General features: G+C 52.4%; 1 protein-coding gene across 6 annotated transcripts in view; it reads right to left on the reverse strand.

The window, feature by feature from the left end:
• The window catches only part of ksr1a (kinase suppressor of ras 1a), a 51,855-nt gene that overhangs the window by 11,438 nt on the left and 20,487 nt on the right, over window positions 1-19,930 (reverse strand). For 4 of the 6 annotated variants that reach the window (XM_035434068.1, XM_035434070.1, XM_035434069.1 and 1 more), the window contains exons 2-3: window positions 13,523-13,663; window positions 154-301 (exon numbers count right to left, since the gene is read on the reverse strand). In XM_035434068.1, coding sequence (XP_035289959.1) covers window positions 154-301; window positions 13,523-13,663 — 289 coding nt within the window. Of the gene's footprint in view, window positions 1-153; window positions 302-2,037; window positions 2,115-6,762; window positions 6,877-13,522; window positions 13,664-19,930 lie in introns of those variants that run through there. The other 2 variants (XM_035434071.1, XM_035434072.1) reach the window with 2 other exon arrangements.

Here is a 19,930-nt window from a genome sequence, read left to right on the forward strand (position 1 = left end):
CTGGACTCGCGACATCCAGAGAGCACGCTCATTTGTCTCATGGGATCAATCAACTGTAAAACGTTTCTGATGAGTCTGATGCCTGCTACACACCTCACCTCCCCCCATTAGGACCCCCCCCCCCCTCCCCCTGTAGTGCTGACCATGGCCCACCTGATTCAGTTGCGCTCTTCAGACAGGAGAGGGCGGCGGTGAGCCGGGAGCACTCCTCCGAGCTGGAGCCCAGCCTTTTCATGGTCTCTCGCACCTGAGAGCCAGACATCTGCAGCAGAGCATCCAGGGACAGCTTCACCGGCACTGCCTGCACAAGGACAAAGCAAGGCCTGGGGTGAGACGCGCACACACACGCACACACGCACACACGCACACACACACACACACACACACAGGCATGAACAGACGTGCGAAGGACTGCACGGATTCAACACGTGCCCAAACACACTGACACACTATCCCTCTGGCACTCAGACTCAGGGAGAATAACCTGCAATCAACAAAGTCATTTCAACCGAGATCGGGGGAGGGGGGGGGGCCGGAGTATTGTGCAATGGTTCCCTCAAATTGGGCCCAGCTTTTTGTGGCCGTCGTACCACAGAGTAAATAAATAAATGACACCATTTAGACCTCTGCTGTCTGAGCAGGTCCAGGTCATAGGGTGAGAGAGTGCACACTGTAAAGCATACTGTGGCAAATCTTTGTAAAAATGCTCCATACAAATACATTCAATTTGATTTGCATCTTTGTCCTCAACCTGAACAGACACGCAGCACAACAGGGTGGATCTGCGCCTCCTCCGGAGGGCTCCGGAATTTCTCCCGAAAAGGACAATTCCATAGAACAAGACAAGAGGGGTCGTCCAACCCAACGGAGGGGTCATCCAAAAGTCACACACGCGCACAAAGCCCAATTCACGAAACGTACCCTCCGCCCTCAGCCGGACTCGCCTGATTTGATTAGCCGCATGAGCTGCAGCAGTGTGCGTGTCCTCGCGGCAGAAGATAAAATCACGTTCGCTCAATTTCAGCCACGATTCCTTCGGTTCCGAGCGCCGGACACTGGACCTCTTCCAGGCCCCCCCCCCGCTTTTTGTTCAGACGCCGCCAGAGAGTGTGGGAGGCTTTTTCTCAGAACCGAGATGTACTCAAAATCGAAGGTGTCAACCGAACGCGGAGCAGGTTTCGGTCGCGCACGGTGCCGTGTGAAATTTTGCGCGCTCGTCAGAACTCACTGTGCTGGGGAAATGTTTTTAAAAAAAAACCCAGCTTTGGATTCCGGTGTAAAATGCTCGCTGTGTGTCTGTCAGGTAGGTGCTACACGGCGGCCGTGGACAAGGGAGATTCCACACTTCACCGTACAGTGCGCTGAGAGCCTGACATGAAAGGCCCTATACAAATGCCATTCACGATTGTTATGATCAATTCTATAGTTACGTTGCATTATGTACAGTGCATTTGTGCTCAGTTTTTGTTCAGACTCCAAAGTGTGTAATACCAAGTCACCTTATTTAGTCTGAGGAATGCTAAGCAGAACTGGATGAGCATTTGAGGTCCCAGCTTTCGTCAGGGTTCATCTCCAGGGGGTCCCACAGTAAAGACCCTCTCACCAGCACACCACACCACCTACAGTGTCTCCTTCCACTACCACACCACCTACAGTGTCTCCTTCCACTACCACACCACCTACAGTGTCTCCTTCCACTACCACAAGGGCTGCATGAGAACGGCTCAAAAATAGCATGCATGCAGCTCTCCCAAATCAATGAATACTCAGTTATGCTACTAGCTCTCCTAAAGCAATGAATACTCAGTTATGCTACTTGCTCTCCCAAAGCAAAAAATACTCAGTTATGCTACCAGCTCTCCCAAAGCAATGAATACTCAGTTATGCTACTTGCTCTCCCAAAGCCAACACTCCCTCAAGAATGAATACTCAGCTATGACAGCGCAGTAATCATCAGCAGAGCCTGACCTGACCCACATGACGAGACTCACACCAGCAAAAACAGGAGACAACAGAAACAAACAATAAGTCACCAACCTTGAAATCTGAAGCAAGAGTACTCTCTCTCTTTCGGTCTGTTGTCTCTTTCACTCTCCTCTCTCTCTCTCTCTCTCTCTCTCTCTCTCTCTCTCTCCTCACAATAGCAGTCTAACTAGTCTACCTAGTACTGTGCACAGACCAACAGTAATTACAACCATTTACGACCAACAGTGAGCTAAAAAAAAAGAAAAAAACCAAACAAACAAAAAAACCGGTGACAAAGTCTTCTCCCCCTGGCCCATCCCCCCTCCCCCCCCCCAGGAGCCTTCCCATCAGAAGGAAGCAAGGAGCAGCTCGGAACAATGCGTCTTCAGAAAGGCTGAAAATAGACTGCTTAGGTTTATCATTAAGAGAGGTCGACGCGGCCACGCGTGTGTCGCTGGGCTACGCTTCCTGGAGCGGCAGGAAGACTCGCAGGCTCTGCCAGGCCATTGGCTGGAGCGGGCTGAAGGGGGAAGGGGGGGGGGGAATGGAAGTGGGAGGGGACGCGCATTCCATCTCCCTCGGCCCTGTGGAGGCATTCCAGGCTTGCTCACCTCCCCGCCGTCTACCCCAGGGTCTCCTCCTGGTGCCAAGAGGCCCCGGTCTCCTACGAGACTGCCACTGCTCCCAATACACTGCACCGGCTCCACATTACTGCACAGCCTGCTAGTTCATTCATTTACATTTAAGGGGTTCAGCGCTCTTATTCTGATCCATTCACACGCATAACATTTTTTTTTTTTACATACCATACTGTGAATGCAGTTATACAGTTAAGACTGTTAACTGAAGTAATTCAGGTCAGCTATCGTGCTCAAGGGCACAACAGCAGAGTGGCAGTAGAACATACAGCCTTGGAGCTGTAAGCCCTGGTCCCTAACCGCTACACCGCACTGCCATATTCAGGCGGACGGGGTCGTCCAGCGGTTCAGATGTGTGGTGCGCCTGGGCCCTGGACTTGGCCCCGAAGCTCTTTTTTGTGGTGAGGTGGCAGGGACGGGACCTGTCACTCTAAGGACCCTTGCAAAAAATAAAAAAGTGTAAAAATGGCGGAACACTCACGCAGGCTCCCTCGTGCACACTCGCACTCCTACGTTTCTGATGAGGCTGTCACCTCTGCGCCCGCGGAAGCCGCTGTGAGCTGAGAAGGGCAAGAACGCGACGAGACCACAGGACGAAAAAGCTGGTTTATCTGCGATAAAAAGCGCCTGCTGAATAAATGCGATGTTCCTGCCCCCCCCCCCCTGGCTTCCTGCCTGGCTCACAGGAGGGAGTGGAGTTCCGGAGGCGGAGCATACAGCACGTGGAAAAATCCCGCAGGGACGCGAGGGCCATCCCGCTTCACCGGGCCTGACGGACAGATGGACGGACGGACGGACGGACGGACGGACGGACGGACGGACGGACGAGCGGAGCCTGCAGTTTCCACGCAGCGGGGCAGGGGGTCCAGACCAGGGGGGTACGCTGGCCCGAAACCCAGTCTGCCCGCCGAGCCAAAATAGCAGCTGCGCTGGTCTTGCTCTTGCTTGGCCTATCCTCTACAGCAGCATTTCCCACACCGGTGTGCCGCGACACGCCGGTGTGCCCTCAGACAAGGCCAGGCGTGCCGTGTGAAAAGTTCTTTATAAAAAAATTTTGAAGGTCAAGTGAATTTTAAAAACTGAAGTGAACTCATTTCAGTCACAAAAGCCCCCCCCAAAAAAATAAAGGCATTTATAATGCATACCGCATAATCACATCCCAGAAAGAACATTTACTACTACTGCTGTTGACACCACATCATGGTCAATACGTCGCTCACTTTTGAGAATAGTGTGCCGTGAGATTCTGTAAATTTTGAAGTTGTGCTGGGGAAGGAAAAAGGTTGGGAAACGCTGCTCTACAGCATCCACAGGCCAGAGTCTAGATTTGACTACGTTTAAAGGTTTCATCATTATTACGTAATTTGCTGGTGTTAAGACCTGCACACTTTATATTTTTGACATTTTCATTCTCCGTGCATCTGCAAGAATATAAAAAAAAAGTGGAACCCACGTTTTTTTTTTTTTACCACTCTAGATGTTTCCCACACCCATGCAAAGAACCACATCTCTCCCACCACCACCAAGCCAAGCAGCAGCTTTTTCTTACAATCCCCCCCCCCCCCCCCCCGACACCAGTCTCTACACCCATGGGTGTTTCTGAAGGAGAGCCAGGGGAACCCACCTGTCCCTGAGGAGAACAGGCAGGAGAGAGACAGAAAGCTCGGGGTCTCCACGCTGTCAGCACGGCAACACGACGTCGCCTTTTTCTCATGAAGACGCACGCCTTCTTATTTTTTATACTTCCTGTTTCTTTAACACATGACCTTTGGTTTAGGCCACTGTAAAAAAAGTGGTGTGAGACCAGTTCTTATGCGAGCAGACAGGGCATAGGGGGTTTGGAGCTGGGGTGATACTACTACCTCACAGATGGAATAAACACTATCAAGAAAGCGTTCTAAATACGTATTCGTATTGCACTGAAACTGCGCTAGTAAGTGCTGAAGGGGCACAGCCACCATACGGACAGCATAAAGAGATTACCTAAAGCTGGCCCCAACTGGCCCTTAAGGCTGCAGGGATGGGCAGTAACATTCCTTCACGTACCAAAAAAAAAAAACCTTCAAGCTTTCGAAAGCAGCAATTTCCCTGTACCAGCATTCGCCAAAGAGACCGGTTTCGTCCATGAATACGGTACACAGGCACGGGCAGAGAGCAGAGCACCAGTAGGCCAGAGAGCACGTGCGGCGCTGCTGAAACGCATTCTACGACCTGCTGAGACTCGACCGAACAAGCAGGTGCACATTAAGCGCAGCTGTTTTTTTTTGCAGTTAGCGTCGTTGCCGTTTCATTCGGTAAATGCAATGATCGTAGCCACAAATTCGGCATAGAAAATGGTAAATGGACTGCATTTATATAGCGCTTTACAACTGATGCCTCTCATTCGCCAGAGCAGTTAGGGGTTAGGTGTCTTGCTCAAGGACACTTCGACACGCCCAGGCCGGGGTTTGAACCGGCAACCCTCCGACTGCCAGACAATCGCTCTTACCTCCTGAGCCATGTCGCCCCCAAAAGAAAAAGCAAACAACACACAATAAGCACGTGTGCATGCACTGTGCCGTCGTCAGGCACGCCTGCGGGACAGAGAGCGCCTTCTCCATAATCTGAGGAAGAGGACAGCCAAGCTAAGTCAAATTACAGTCTGGATGAATATCCACATCCCTAAATCAAGCACTAAATACCCTAAAGATGTGGCTGCTCAGATCAATTAAGTCCGACAGCTGATCCAGTTAGGTACTTAAGGGCTTGTCTGATTGGATGGAACAGAAACTGAAGATCACCGCGGAGCTTAGTTCCCAGAATTCCCCGCTGTTATCGCTCACCGGCGCACCTGCTGCCTCACATTCGGCGTTCAGCTGCCGAAACGCTAAACATTAAATGCGTTCACCGGTCCTGAACTTTCGCTGGCGGCGAATCACAGGAAGTGGTTTTGAAATATGAAACCCGAGCTGTTGTCCTCCGCTTTACACGTGGAATTATGCCGACAGGGTTGCGGCACTGAGTGAGTAAGCCCAGACAGGTGTCACACAGAGAGAGAGAGAGAGAGAGAGAGAGAGCGACTGCTGACTCTGCACTTAAACCCTGGAACAGTCTCAAAATTCCCGCCCTCCGTCCCCAAAGCCACAGCAGCACGTCCCACACCGAGCTGCTCCCTGACCTGGACCGCAATGGGACAGAGCGCGACGAGCTAATATGCGCATGCGAGACAGTCAGAGACTGGAGTGTAAAAACACATATATTAATTAACAAACACACACACACACACACACACACAAACACACGTGTGCAAACAAGCCTGCAGAGCCTCGTTCATGCAGACTGAATACAGCTTGCGGGGAAGAGCAGGTGTGTGTGTGTGTGTGTGTGTGTGTGTGTGTGTGTTTGTGTGCGGAAGGGGCGGCGACAGAACCAGGCCAGCCCAGAACCATCCGCGTTAATGGTTAACGCATACCGATACCTGCAGGAGTAGCGTCTAGTCATGCCCCGACTGGCAGTTTGCATTAACATTATATAGCCCGAAGGGGCGAGGTGAGCGGATGACTACAGCGGAGAGACTGAGAGAGAGAGAGAGAGAGAGAGAGAGAGGGAGAGAGAAAGGAATTCCACACAAACAGCTGCACCCGCCCGAGTGCCCTCTTTGCCACTCGCTCCCATTAGAGAGGGCTATCAAAGCCCCTCATGTAAAACAAACAAGCGAACGGAGAAGTCTGGCAGGCAGCCACGCTGCCTTGTGGGATTAGACATGTCCGCCCGTCCGCGGGGGGTGTATTTCTGCACACAGCAGTGAGAACTGGCCAGTGTCACACACACACACACACACTAACTGTAAACAGCTGTGCCAGCGCAATTGTTAAAATGGGGTTTGCCCTCCCCCGAGGGGAAGGGGGGGGGGGGGGAATTGCCACAACACCGCTCTCCCGCACATGAAATCCTCGCCGTGCGTCTAAAACCTAGCCTGAAACAGCTTAACAGCTTTAACAAGTGCACACTTTGAGTTTCGCACACAGTCAGTGGCAAAAGGAGTATTCCTCATAGAAGGTACTCCGGCAGGAAATGAGAAAACATGGAAAAATACATTTCTGGAAAAAAGCCAAGCCAATAGCAGCAGGAATTTTTTAAATATAAATAATAATGAAAACCGTATATTTTGTGTACGTACCATCGGGAAATCGCAGGTTGACAAGCTCTGTGGGACGCTCTGTTTTATCCCAGTCACAGAACTCCAGTGCTCCTTATTTCCCAGCCTGAGCCGCAGTGTGAGAACGTTCTCCCAAAACCAGTCTCACTCCGTCCCGCCCCTCCCACCCTCCGCTAGCTCCCTCCCCCTTTCCTACCTTCCCTCCCACCGAGCAAGTTTTAACAGCTGAGGGAGGCGCGCGGTCCCGACCTCCTCCTGGCTAAGGACCGGGGGGGGGGGGGGGGGGGGAGCCGGGCTCCTCCCCAGAACCCCCCCCCCCCCGTCACGATCCTCCCTCCCTCTGAGGAAAACATCACAGGCCACGGGCATTGGCCCTCATTCCCTCCTGAATCCCTCACCGCAGTCCCGCAGACAAAGGGAGCTGCTGAGGGTGTGTAATTAAATCAAACGAACTTACGGGCAGGGCCAAACCCTCTTTAAGGGTAATTACAATCACCACCGCCAAGCGGTGTTTCGGCTCTCTTGGGCCTCTTTTTTATTTTCTTTAATCACACCGCAGCCGGGAGAAAACTTCCACACTTCAGAGGCCACGTGATATTCTTCCAGGGAAAAAAATAAAACAATACCACGCCTAACTGGTGCTGTGGGTGTTGATGTGACATCAGCAGCGAGGCCCGGCAGCTCCCATGTGATTGACAGGCTGAGAGGTTTCACTTGGCTCTGATGCCATCGTGTGTTTCCACAAACTTCTCTGCATGTGTTGTCTGCAAGGTCATGTCACATTTTTTTAAATGAAAAGGTATGAGTTTCATTCAAAACAGACAATTCACCTTAAGTTTATAATACAAATTCTTTATCATATCATGTTGCAATGTGCAGTTTTTTTATATTTAGTGGATGAAAAACAATAAAATATGCCTACCATTGATGAAAGTACTGCAGACTGGCATACATCTGTGTGGACTCATTCACTAATATACTGAAAAAATGGCATGTTGTCCATCCCAAGTGGATCGCTCAGGGAAGTGCCCCTCGGCTGAAGTTGTACGATAACAGCAAGTCATTCAGGGAAGTGCCCCTCGACTGAAGCTGTACGATAACAGCAAGTCATTCAGGGAAGTGCCCCTCGGCTGAAGTTGTACGATAACAGCAAGTCATTCAGGGAAGTGCCTCTGGGCTGAAGTTGTACGATAACAGCAAGTCATTCAGGGAAGTGCCCTGAGGCTGAAGCTGTACGATAACAGCAAGTCATTCAGGGAAGTGTCCCTTATTTTGTCGCCATTTGCCTGAGGTGGTCCAGGTGCACAGCCATCCAAGATACGGCAGGTAAAAACTAGCTGACCTGGCCCTGACATGCTTCAGCTGACATGAAAGCCAGACCCTTATACAGTCATGATGAAGACTACACCCAGGTCTGGATCCAGCAGTCCTGTGATCAGTTTTGTATACAACCAGTGGCTCTATCAAGCATTAATCTGGAGATTCATCTATAAAGATACTATCACAAAATACATGTAATTAACAAAAAAATTCCATGGAAAAAACCCAACAAAACATGTTACTCAATCCCAATCCCCTAACAGAGAAGCTTACGTTCATGCAGTCACTAGTCACTGTTGTGACTAAACGCACCTGAGCCAGGTGAGTGGACTCCGCAACGTCCGTGCGAGCGGACAGGAGAGAACAGACGGAACACAGCCTGCCCCAACTGGCAACACCGCCTCCCTCAGCCTGCCCCAACTGGCAACACCGCCTCCCTCAGCCTGCCCCAAACTGCCAACACCACCTCCCTCAGCCTGCCCCAACTGGCAACACCGCCTCCCTCAGCCTGCCCCAACTGGCAACACCGTCTCCCTCAGCCTGCCCCAAACTGGCAACACCATCTCCCTCAGGCTGCCCCATCTGGCAACACCGCCTCCCTCAGCCTGCCCTAAACTGGCAACACCGCCCCCCCAGCCCCAGCGTCTCCATCAGGGGCAATTAAGTCCACACCGTGCTCTGTCTGGGTCTCTTTCGCAATTTAACGGCCGCAGATAAGTGGCCGGTTACGCAACGTTGCGCTAGCCCCGCCCAGCTCCGCCGACGCTAAAAGGCCGGGCTCTACTGTGCGCCCGAGGCCCGCGCCGGCCCCCCCACGCGCCCGGCGACAGCGACGCGCAGGCACGCAGACCCCCCTCGGCCCTTTTCGGGCTGCAGTAAGTGGGTCACGGGCACAACGGGCCTCATTCAGCGGGGCCCCCCCCGCGTGGAGGCGAACGCCGGCCCGCGTCGCGCGCCCCTCTCCGAAGGCGCGGCGGGTTTTCGGACAAAAGAGCCGCCGCGTGGTGTCATGTTCCCGTCTTTTCATTCCCCGCGAATCGTGCCCCCCCCCCCCCCCCCCTCCCCCCTCCCCCCCCCCCCCGTCTGGCCTGTAATGTAACCGTGCACCCGTCCCGGGCCGCTGCAGTGCGGGGGGCAGGCGGCACGTTTAACGTGGCGCGGCGAGGTCGAGGTGATCCCGCGCGGCGGATACGACGGGTTTGAATGTTTTAGCACCGCCTAGCACCCGCTGACGGGCAGGTGCTAAGGATTTATAAACGGTGGGTCTGGACGCGACCGCCACTGTTCGTTCTGACGGGTGGGCAGCGGTGGCAGACAGCTGCGCTAGCGGTAGGCTCCGCCCCCCCCCCCCCACTCCCCTGTCGCTCCCGCAGCGAGGCGCATGAGATAGCCAGCTTCGCCGGCAGCCTGACCTCACAAACTGACGGCAGGAGAGGGAGAAAAACCCCTGTTTATACACACACACACACACACACACACACACACACACACACACACACCGCTAACTACAGGGCCAGGAGCTTTCGCGGCCCAACACATCACATTATCCACACGCGCAACGCCATCGTCCAGCCGACACCAGGCGGCTTTGGCGCACAGGTAAATGAGTACCTTGAGCAACGGCAGCGTCAGGGCCAGGGATTCAAACCTGCAGCCCTGACGGCTCTCTGAGCTTAAGAGCATAAAGGTGTTTGATAAACAAAAGCGGGTCATCACGGCGTGGAGGCTTGTGGTACGGCCTGACGTCCCACGCGCTCCGAGCAGACCCAGGAGAGAAGGCTCGGGAAGAGAGGGCACAGGGCGGGGCGGGGCAGGGCGGGGCAGGGCAGGGCGGGGCGGGGCAGGGAGGCACGCGGGACGCGCAATGCTGGTGGCTCTCTCTCTCCGGAGCACAAATCCCAAAGGGCTCTTACCCATGGGCTGCCTCTATCCGCAGGCCAGAGAAGCCGCTCGCTCGCTCGCTCTCTCTCTCTCACTCTCTCTCACACACACACTCTAGCTCTCTCTCTGTCTCTCTCACTCTCGCTCTCCCACTCATTCTCTCTCACTCTGTCTCACACACACACTCTCTCTCTCTCTCTAGCTCTGTCTCTCTCGCTCTCTCACACACAGTCTAGCTCTCTCTCACTCCCAATCACTCTCTCTCTCTCTCACTCTCTCACACACACACTCTAGCTCTCTCTCTCTCTCTCTCTCTCTCTCTCACTCTGAGGGTGATCCTGCTCTGTCCAGTTTCTCCTGCGGTATGGCCATGGGGGCGGACAGACGGACCACTTGGCAGGGTGTAAAAATAGAGCGGCGGGAGAGAGGGGGAGAGAGTGGCTGACGAGGCACATTCCGCGGATTAGGAGCGGTGCCGTGTCTGGGGTCCATCCAGGAACGTCACCACGGCCACTGTACCAAAACAGCCGAGTGCGCCAATTCCTCCCTCCCACGCCCCCCACCCACTGCTTCCCTAAGCCCCACCTGACTCTCCCCATACCCTCACCCAGAACCTCCACTCATCTCCACTTAAACCCCATGCACCACCGCTGACCTTGCCTCTTTTAAAGGGTCAGAACAAGTTCACAGTGCTGTGGGGTGTTGTTCTGAGCTCACAGTGCTGTGGGGTGTTGGTCTGAGCTCACAGTGCTGTGGGGTTTTGGTCTGAGCTCACAGTGCTGTGGGTTTTGGTCTGAGCTCACAGTGCTGTGGGGTGCTGGTCTGAGCTCACAGTGCTGTGGGGTGTTGGTCTGAGCTCACAGTGCTGTGGGGTGTTGGTCTGAGCTCACAGTGCTGTGGGTTTTGGTCTGAGCTCACAGTGCTGTGGGGTGTTGGTCTGAGCTCACAGTGCTGTGGGTGCTGGTCTGAGCTCACAGTGCTGTGGGGTGTTGGTCTGAGCTCACAGTGCTGTGGGTTTTAGTCTGAGCTCACAGTGCTGTGGGGTTTTGGTCTGAGCTCACAGTGCTGTGGGGTGCTGGTCTGAGCTCACAGTGCTGTGGGGTGTTGGTCTGAGCTCACAGTGCTGTGGGGTTTTGGTCTGAGCTCACAGTGCTGTGGGTTTTGGTCTGAGCTCACAGTGCTGTGGGGTTTTGGTCTGAGCTCACAGTGCTGTGGGTTTTGGTCTGAGCTCACAGTGCTGTGGGGTTTTGGTCTGAGCTCACAGTGCTGTGGGTTTTGGTCTGAGCTCACAGTGCTGTGGGGTGTTGGTCTGAGCTCACAGTGCTGTGGGGTTTTGGTCTGAGCTCACAGTGCTGTGGGTTTTGGTCTGAGCTCACAGTGCTGTGGGTTTTGGTCTGAGCTCACAGTGCTGTGGGGTACTGGTCTGAGCTCACAGTGCTGTGGGGTGTTGGTCTGAGCTCACAGTGCTGTGGGTTTTGGTCTGAGCTCACAGTGCTGTGGGGTGTTGGTCTGAGCTCACAGTGCTGTGGGTGCTGGTCTGAGCTCACAGTGCTGTGGGGTGTTGGTCTGAGCTCACAGTGCTGTGGGTTTTAGTCTGAGCTCACAGTGCTGTGGGGTTTTGGTCTGAGCTCACAGTGCTGTGGGGTTTTGGTCTGAGCTCACAGTGCTGTGGGGTGCTGGTCTGAGCTCACAGTGCTGTGGGGTGTTGGTCTGAGCTCACAGTGCTGTGGGGTTTTGGTCTGAGCTCACAGTGCTGTGGGTTTTGGTCTGAGCTCACAGTGCTGTGGGGTTTTGGTCTGAGCTCACAGTGCTGTGGGTTTTGGTCTGAGCTCACAGTGCTGTGGGGTTTTGGTCTGAGCTCACAGTGCTGTGGGTTTTGGTCTGAGCTCACAGTGCTGTGGGGTGTTGGTCTGAGCTCACAGTGCTGTGGGGTTTTGGTCTGAGCTCACAGTGCTGTGGGTTTTGGTCTGAGCTCACAGTGCTGTGGGGTGCTGGTCTGAGCTCACAGTGCTGTGGGGTGCTGGTCTGAGCTCACAGTGCTGTGGGGTTTTGGTCTGAGCTCACAGTGCTGTGGGGTGCTGGTCTGAGCTCACAGGGCTGTGGGGTCTCCTCGGCATGGTTCACAGGTGGCAGATGACGGCACCTCAGGCCAGGGCCGTGCTCCCGAAATGCCCACCGCTGCCACACTCAACAGACAGGCCTTCTGACAGTCAGCTGACTCAACAAATATCTCTCTCTCTCTCTCTCTCTCTCTCTCACACACACACACACACACACGCGCACACGCACACGCACACACACACACACACTCACGCACTCGCACGCAAAGCACTAGGTCCTTTCTGTCTCGCACATGAGACAGGAACGCCTTTTCTTTTTTGTCTTTCGCTGGCTGTCTCTCCCTGCTTGTGTTTTACGGAGGGGACAGAGACACAGACGAGACAGCGCCACCGTTCGCTGCAGCGCCTCTGGCCGAGCACTGGGGAGCGCGGTGACCTCGCTTCAGGGAAGGGTTCTATTAAAGCGATGTTTTTTTCCCATCTTGTGCGCTCTTCTTCCCTGTATGTAAACACACACGGGCCAAACCCACGCTTGGCGTGCAGTCGCAAGATAGAGTTAGAGAGAGTTAATTGCCCTGAAACAGGCAATTCCATAAACACCGTTTCTTTTTTTCTGAAAGATCCGCCATTCAGGCAGGGACTGGCCAGTATAATGTGTGGGAACAGTAAACTGCATAGTTGTATGTGTGCGAAAAATCATACCAAAAGAGAAGTTGCCCTGTCACCGAGACATACGCTGTCTGAGTCAATGGCTCACTTATTCACTCGTGTCAGGCGAACATCACTGGCCCCCAACAGACGTCACATTCTGGAGTTCCTCCCATGACTCACGCAAATCTTTGTTCTTTGACCCAGGACAAACATTCAGCTCTCCGGGGTGGTTTCCTGTAGTGGGAACGCGCTCCGCTCGCCTGATTATCCTGCTGGGGCAGCCAGCTCGCCCTCCCCGGAGGCACTCACAGATAACAGCAAACAAGACCCCGACTGACCGACGAGGCCTCTCACCGACAAACGCAATACATTAACAACAGCCGTGCCACAAGGCTGAAATGAGCACACTCACATGGACGCTGTATTTAATTAACACACAAGCAGACACACAGACTCACGTACAAACACACAGTGATATTCATACGCATATTTAATTATATAAGCTTTTACCATGACAGCCCTTTTTGTGTTTTCCATTAGTGACAGAGCACTGTTGACACTTCTAGGGATGATACTTCATCTCTCAATGAAATACGCTAATAACAGGAAGCAACATTCTTACACACACAAGCATGTGCGCGCGCGTGCACAGACACAGGCACACACACACATGCGCGTGCACACACACACGCGATCACACACACACACACACGCACGCACGCACAGACATAGGCACACACACACACACACACACACACACACACGCACACACACACACATGCGTGTGCACACACACACGCACACACACACACACACACACACACACACACACACACACACACACACACGCACACACACACACACCGCACCTCTATAAGTTCAGGTCGCAGGTTGATGGTGCGCAGCCAGTCCCCAAGCCGCGGGTAGCCCTCCAGAGCCTGGGGCCTCTCGCTTTCCGGCACTTTCTGTTTGCACTGCAGCTGCTTGCAGATGTACTTCACCAGCTTCACCTGCAGGTGGCGACAGAACACAGAGGAAAATGAGGGAGGGGCAGGTTAAGAGGTAAGGAATATCAGAAACGATTGCAAGTCGCAAGAATTTGGCCACCAGGAGCCCGTTCCTTTTCGTGAGTCACTCATCGTGACTCGTGAGAGCTGCTGTGGAGACATTGCCTGAAGGCCTGCAGGGGATAAAGGTATGAGCTGGACGGGCAATGCCAAAGAGAACCCTAGAGCTACTTTACAAATCAAGATGAGTCTCAGATTACTCAGAATATCACCAATAGCGATCTGGAGTGGCCAGTTCTCATGCTAAGATACCTATTTAGGACCAATCCAAGGCCGTGGGAAAGTGACCACGACCAATCTCAGAAGGTCAGCGTGACTACAATCTCACACCTTTCGCAGAGGTTACAAAACAAATTCCCCTCTCTTTCTCTCTTCTTTTTTTTCTTAAAGGCATTCCGTGCAGGATTATTATTTGAAAATATTATAACTATGTAGAGGCATATCTATTTATGATGCACTGGCAATCTCAGTCTTTACAGATGTTACTCGAATTTGTGCACCTTCTACCTGTAAATGTGTTTGGGACGTTTCTGGACGCGGTGCCCTTTTCTGTGTGGGGAGGGGTGGGCGTGGCTACAGAGGCTGTGGTTTGGGATCAGATTCTGACAAACTGTTGGTTGCAAGCCAGCTGCTGCAACAGCAGATGCAAAGAAGCCCGGATACAGCGAAGCAAAAAGACAAGGCGACAGGGCTCGTTCAAAAACTACAGTCGGCCTCGAAGTTACTTTTAGTCAGCTGAACAGGATGAATAGTGACGGCGATATGGCCCGTTTTCGGTTAGACCTGTAAGGGTTGCTTTCAGCTAGTCAGTCAGCCTTATGCAGCTAGATGCCTAAGGTTGGGTAGCTTTTGAATCAAATCCTGTCCTTCCAACAAGATGTCTCCCCCCCCCCCCCCCCCCCATGGGAACTGCTGATACTCTTTATAGTTGCAACATAGCTAGCTGGGTAATTCACCTGCATTTATTTCAATCAAGCGGAAATAACTTTGATACGGCATGCATGCTACCAAACTTTGAAAAGTCTATGGGATAACTTCATGAAAAAATCATTAACTTTATACGTATATTAGCTAGTCACAGTATGATTGACCTAAGGGCTGCTAATGTTGCTTAATGTTCCACACGCGATTCCGTGTTTACATCCCAATTATAACTAAATGTCCAGGGGGTATTTCAGGAAGCAGGATTACTGAGTTAGCTGGATAAGTGCGTGGAATACAACCCAGAACAGCTCTTTTTCAGTCCATGCTCCAGATTTGGGAGGGTTCTGAGTTTTACTGCAGTAGTTATCCAGCTAACTCGGTAATCCTGCTTTGTGAAACAGGGCCTAGAATAGCTAAATACCAAATGAGGAAAAACACTAAATAGCTGCACCGGCACTACAGAGTAGCTACCGTATGATGTTCCCATGCACTAAGGGGTGCATTCATTCAGTGTATAGATTGTTATAACACTGACTAATTACTGTTACCATCTATATGGAATTATTCACGTTGCAAAAAATGCTATTTTCGATATCCCTGACCCCCTCACCTCTTCGCTTGACATTTTGCTTGCCGCGCTCGAGGGTGTGTCCTCAACGAACGTGTGGGTGGGGCTGAGGACGAAGGAGGTGTGAGTGGGGATCACAAACATGGAGTCTACAAGGATCGCAAAATCCTACATAATGCACCCTTAAAACGGAGTGTAGCACAGTGGGTAAGGAACTGGGCTTGTAACCGAAAGGTCGCAGGTTCGATTCCCGGGTAAGGACACTGCCGTTGTACCCTTGAGCAAGGTACTTAACCGAAATTGCTTCAGTATATATCCAGCTGTATAAATGGATGCAATGTAAAATGCTATGTAAAAAACTTGTGTAAGTCGCTCTGGATAAGAGCGTCTGCTAAATGCCTGTAATGTAATGTAATGTAAAACTTCCTGAATGTCAGGGGGAAAATCAGTGAGATACCTGAAAAGACAACCAGGCCTCCCCTGACTAATGAAGGTGAACCAAATGGCATTTGCAGCTTCAAGGTCCCCTGATGTTAGCAGAACTCTGGCAAGGGGAGAGACCTCGATGTTGCCTGCTGAGGAAATCCCCTGTGTGATCAAGGCCGCATTGTGGGTAGCGTCTTCCAGCTATTGGGTCTAAAGTGAGAAAGAGCGGTTTATCACAAATAGAAGCCATGTGGTGTTCATCTTCACAAAAAAGGAGGAGGTGCCCGTGCAGGAAACACACAGATGTAGTGCGGCACAGGCTTGGTTCAAGTCCCCAGTGTCATGGTTAATGCAAATTCTTTTTTTTAGTCCATCCCTATCAGGCCTGCCCCTGAAGAGGGAGGTCAAATTCTCGATTTCATCAGGATCAGTCAGCCTGATGGAGCAGAGAGCATCCGATTCCCATCCCCGTCGCACTAAAGGTCTGACATTTGACAAGCTCAGCTTAAAAGCGCCGTTCTGGAACAGAGGGCCCCCATCTAAATCTGGATCTTACAAAGGGCAAAAGCCTCGCCGCCCGTCACTCCCAGAGATACGATCGCTCCTGGAGACACGTCCCCTCCGTCCAACAATGGCCACTTTCAGGATTAGAGATCCTTGTCTTTTATTGCAGGGACGTCTACGACGGCTGCCGCAGTCCAGCGGCACTGTCTGCGGGCCACATTTTTCCAAGCAGCCGCACGCTGCACACATGGCTGTTGTGTAATAAACGCGGCGGAGTCGCGCAAATGAATTTCATTTAACCTCTATTTCACCGGGAGAGCCCCACTGAGACAGAATCTCTCTTACGAGGGAGACCTGGCCAAGAGGGCAGCTCAGTTAAAAAGATATTACAAGGAGAAACAGCACATGAAAATAAAACACAATACAGTACAAAGCAGGCACAGCTACTAGGGGTCATGATAGGATACATACACAAACAGAGTGACAGAGATACATACATGTAGCCAGCACGGCATGACGGATTAAGTATTAAAACAGGTGCAATTACCAGTTAAGATTTCTGACATCTTTTTTTTAAAATAGGCAGCCAAGGAAATGAGTGTGCCAAGATTGAGCTTAACCTGCAGCTCATGCCAAGACCAGGGGCCATAATAAAACAGACTCCCCTTGCCGGCTTCTGTCCGCACATTAGGTACCTTGAAATGCAGTCCAGTATTAGATCTTAAATTATGTGTATTTTGTGTGGGTAAAAACTTTGAACTTAACTTTGAACAGATAAACTGCAACTGGCAGCCTGAGATAATACTGAAAAAGCCCTGACCACTATAAGAGACTTAGATTAATGCCCTTCTTGACAAAATTTTGCACATTTAGCTGTTCTTGCAACGTGTATTTATGTACAGTATATATACACATACCACATGTCGGGAAAAAAGGCCAATAACAGACTCCAAAGGCAATCAAAAGGCGAGAATCAAAACTAGATACAGTGAGCTCTCTTATACCTGCACTATGGGACCAAATGAACACACCTGATTAATCAGCACTAAGCCATTTGCCCCACACATTATGGTGCCCTGAAATGGGGGGACAATGCATAAAAAGTATTGTTTGGCGAAAAACGTATAAAAAATACCCTTAAATAAGATCTGAGAATGTGCACTTTAACCACATGTGAATTATTTCATTACAAATCTAAAATTGTGGAGTACGGAGCCAAATCAAGAGAAAATGTGTCTTTATCTCAAACGTTATGAAGCTCACAGTATATAAACATACACACATATATGCACACACATACATACATGCAGACACCACAAGAAGTCTGCTCTACTTCATTGCCCCCTGTGGGGCAGCCCCTTTTGTCACACAAACAAAGACAACACCACCAAAATTCTCTTTGCTGTCTCTCACTACAACAACCTCAGAAAGACTACACAGCATGAGACAGAAATCACAAACTGCACCATAAAATAATTCGGTATATAATTCTCTCTTCTAGTCATTGTCCTCACACAGGCTGTCAGACATCAGCCAGCCCGCTCCACCATCTTTTTTTCTGCTTTCCCCTCCAGCAAACTGGGCCGTCAAACAGATATAAATAGCTGTTATTATATGGAAGAGTACAGCGAGCTTGCCTTCTCATGGGGGCGTCTGTACTGCTGGCATGGCAACCAAGTGTCATCGGAACATTGCAGCGCTGATGGTGGGGCACTGTGACATCACGGGCCTGAAAGGCAAAGTTCACAGCGAGGCTAACAGACGCGGGCCGGGCCCTGCGGCTCCATCCCACGCCCCGCTTGCTTGTTTTTTCCTCCACGCGCTCCCCTGGTTCAAAAGCACCAGCGTCCAATACGTGCGGAGCAATGAAAACATCAGCTCGCTGTCATCCGATCTGGCCGCTCAAGAGGGCTCCGGAAAATGCTCGTCCCTTTTTTTTCGTGAGACTGCGGAGCTCCCGTCCGTGCTGCACGTCACAAGCTTTCGGCATAATAAACAGTGGAAGGAGAAGCCGGCTTCACTTAAATGTGCCGAGGCATTGCACAGCGGCCCACTGCAAAACACTGAATCCATGGGGATGCCGGCCTTCTCCTTCTCCGGCCTGTGCTGACACACACACCCCCACCCCCCCCCCCAACCACCCCATCCTACCCCCCCACCCCGCGCTCTCAAGCACATACACTCCCCCCCCCCCCCCCCGCCAGTCCTGCAGGATCTTGACCGAAGGTTTTTCCTTCTTTTTTTAAACATTTTTTATGAGGACGCGCTGTGCCGACACCTCTGCAGCACGGAGGCCAATGACGCAAGAGGCTGGGCACGATGACACCAGCAGCCCTGGCCAATCAGAGGGGGGCTGACAGCAGCTTTGCTGACGCACCGCGGCACGGCTATCAGAGCCCAGCAGCCAGCCCTTTCTCACCCCCCCCCCTCCCCCCCTCCCCCCCCCTCGCCCTGGCTAATCAGTGCTATAATGAGAGCGGGATTCTTCTCCGGCAGTGCGACCGGGGTTGCCAAGCACAATCCCTCCTCCTCCTCCTCCTCCTCCACACCCTGTCACTGCTGAAAAACCATGGTTCACCCTCCCCTCCACAGCCCTGTGTCCACCCCCCCTCCCCCGCTCCTGTGCTGTTCAATATCACTACATGGCAACCTGCTGTGAGCGACTCCACCATCGAGCGCTGCTGGCCTGTCTGCAGCTCAGCGACGAAGAGCACGAGGCTGCAAATGAGACTTCGGCTGTGTGTTAAATGTGCTGCAGCACGTTTAATGCAGGACCTACCCCAACCTCATCCAAGCTTACCCAACCCCACTGAACCTCACCCAACATCACTGAACCTCACCCAACCCCTCCCCCAACCTCACCCAACCTCACCCAACCCCTCCCTCAACCTCACCCAAGCTTACCCAACCTCACCCTATACCACCTGACTGTACCCAACATCACTGAACCTCACCCAACGCCTCCCCCAACCTCACCCAAGCTTACCCAACCCCACTGAACCTCACCCAACCCCTCACCCAAGCTTAGCCAACCTCACCCAATATCATTCAACTGCACCCAATACCACCTGTATGCACCCAACATCACTGAACCTCACCCAGCCCCACTGAAACTCACCCAACATCACTGAACCTCACCCAACCCCTCACCCAAACTTACCCAGCCCCACTGAACATCACCCAAACCCCCACCCAAACCTACCCAGCCACACTGAACCTCACCCAACCCTTCATCCAACTTCACCCAAGCTTACCCAACCTCACCCAATACCACCTGTATGCACCCAACATCACTGAAGCCCCACTGAACCTCACCCAACCCCTCACCCAAACTCACCCAAGCTTACCCAACCTCAATGAACCTCAGTGAACTTCATACGCCCTCCCCCAACCTCAGTGAACCTTACTGAAGCTCTCTGAACTTCGCCAAGCTTCGCCCAACCACACCCGACCTCGCTGAAGCTGAGCTTTCCCTGCTTCCACAGAGCGGGTGCGGCCGTAAGGCCAGGGCTACGGCAGGGGTGCGGCACGCAGCGCGGAGAGGGACCAGCGCACCCCACAGCGGGGGGAGACATGCAGCTAAACCAGAGCCTCGAGCGGCAAACGAGATGAGGCAGAATCGTGACCGTCTGAAGGAACACAGTCACACAGTCACACAATCACACAGCCTGTTTCTGTTTCTCAGGCAGCAGATTACTGGAGGGTGGACGGCAGGGGGGGCGGGGGGGGGAGGAGAAATAGAGAAACAGAGTGAAGCCAGACAGAAAGCAAAAGGAGGTGCGGCCGAG

The sequence above is a fragment of the Anguilla anguilla genome, chromosome 9, assembly GCF_013347855.1.
Source record: "Anguilla anguilla isolate fAngAng1 chromosome 9, fAngAng1.pri, whole genome shotgun sequence".
NCBI lineage: Eukaryota > Metazoa > Chordata > Actinopteri > Anguilliformes > Anguillidae > Anguilla > Anguilla anguilla.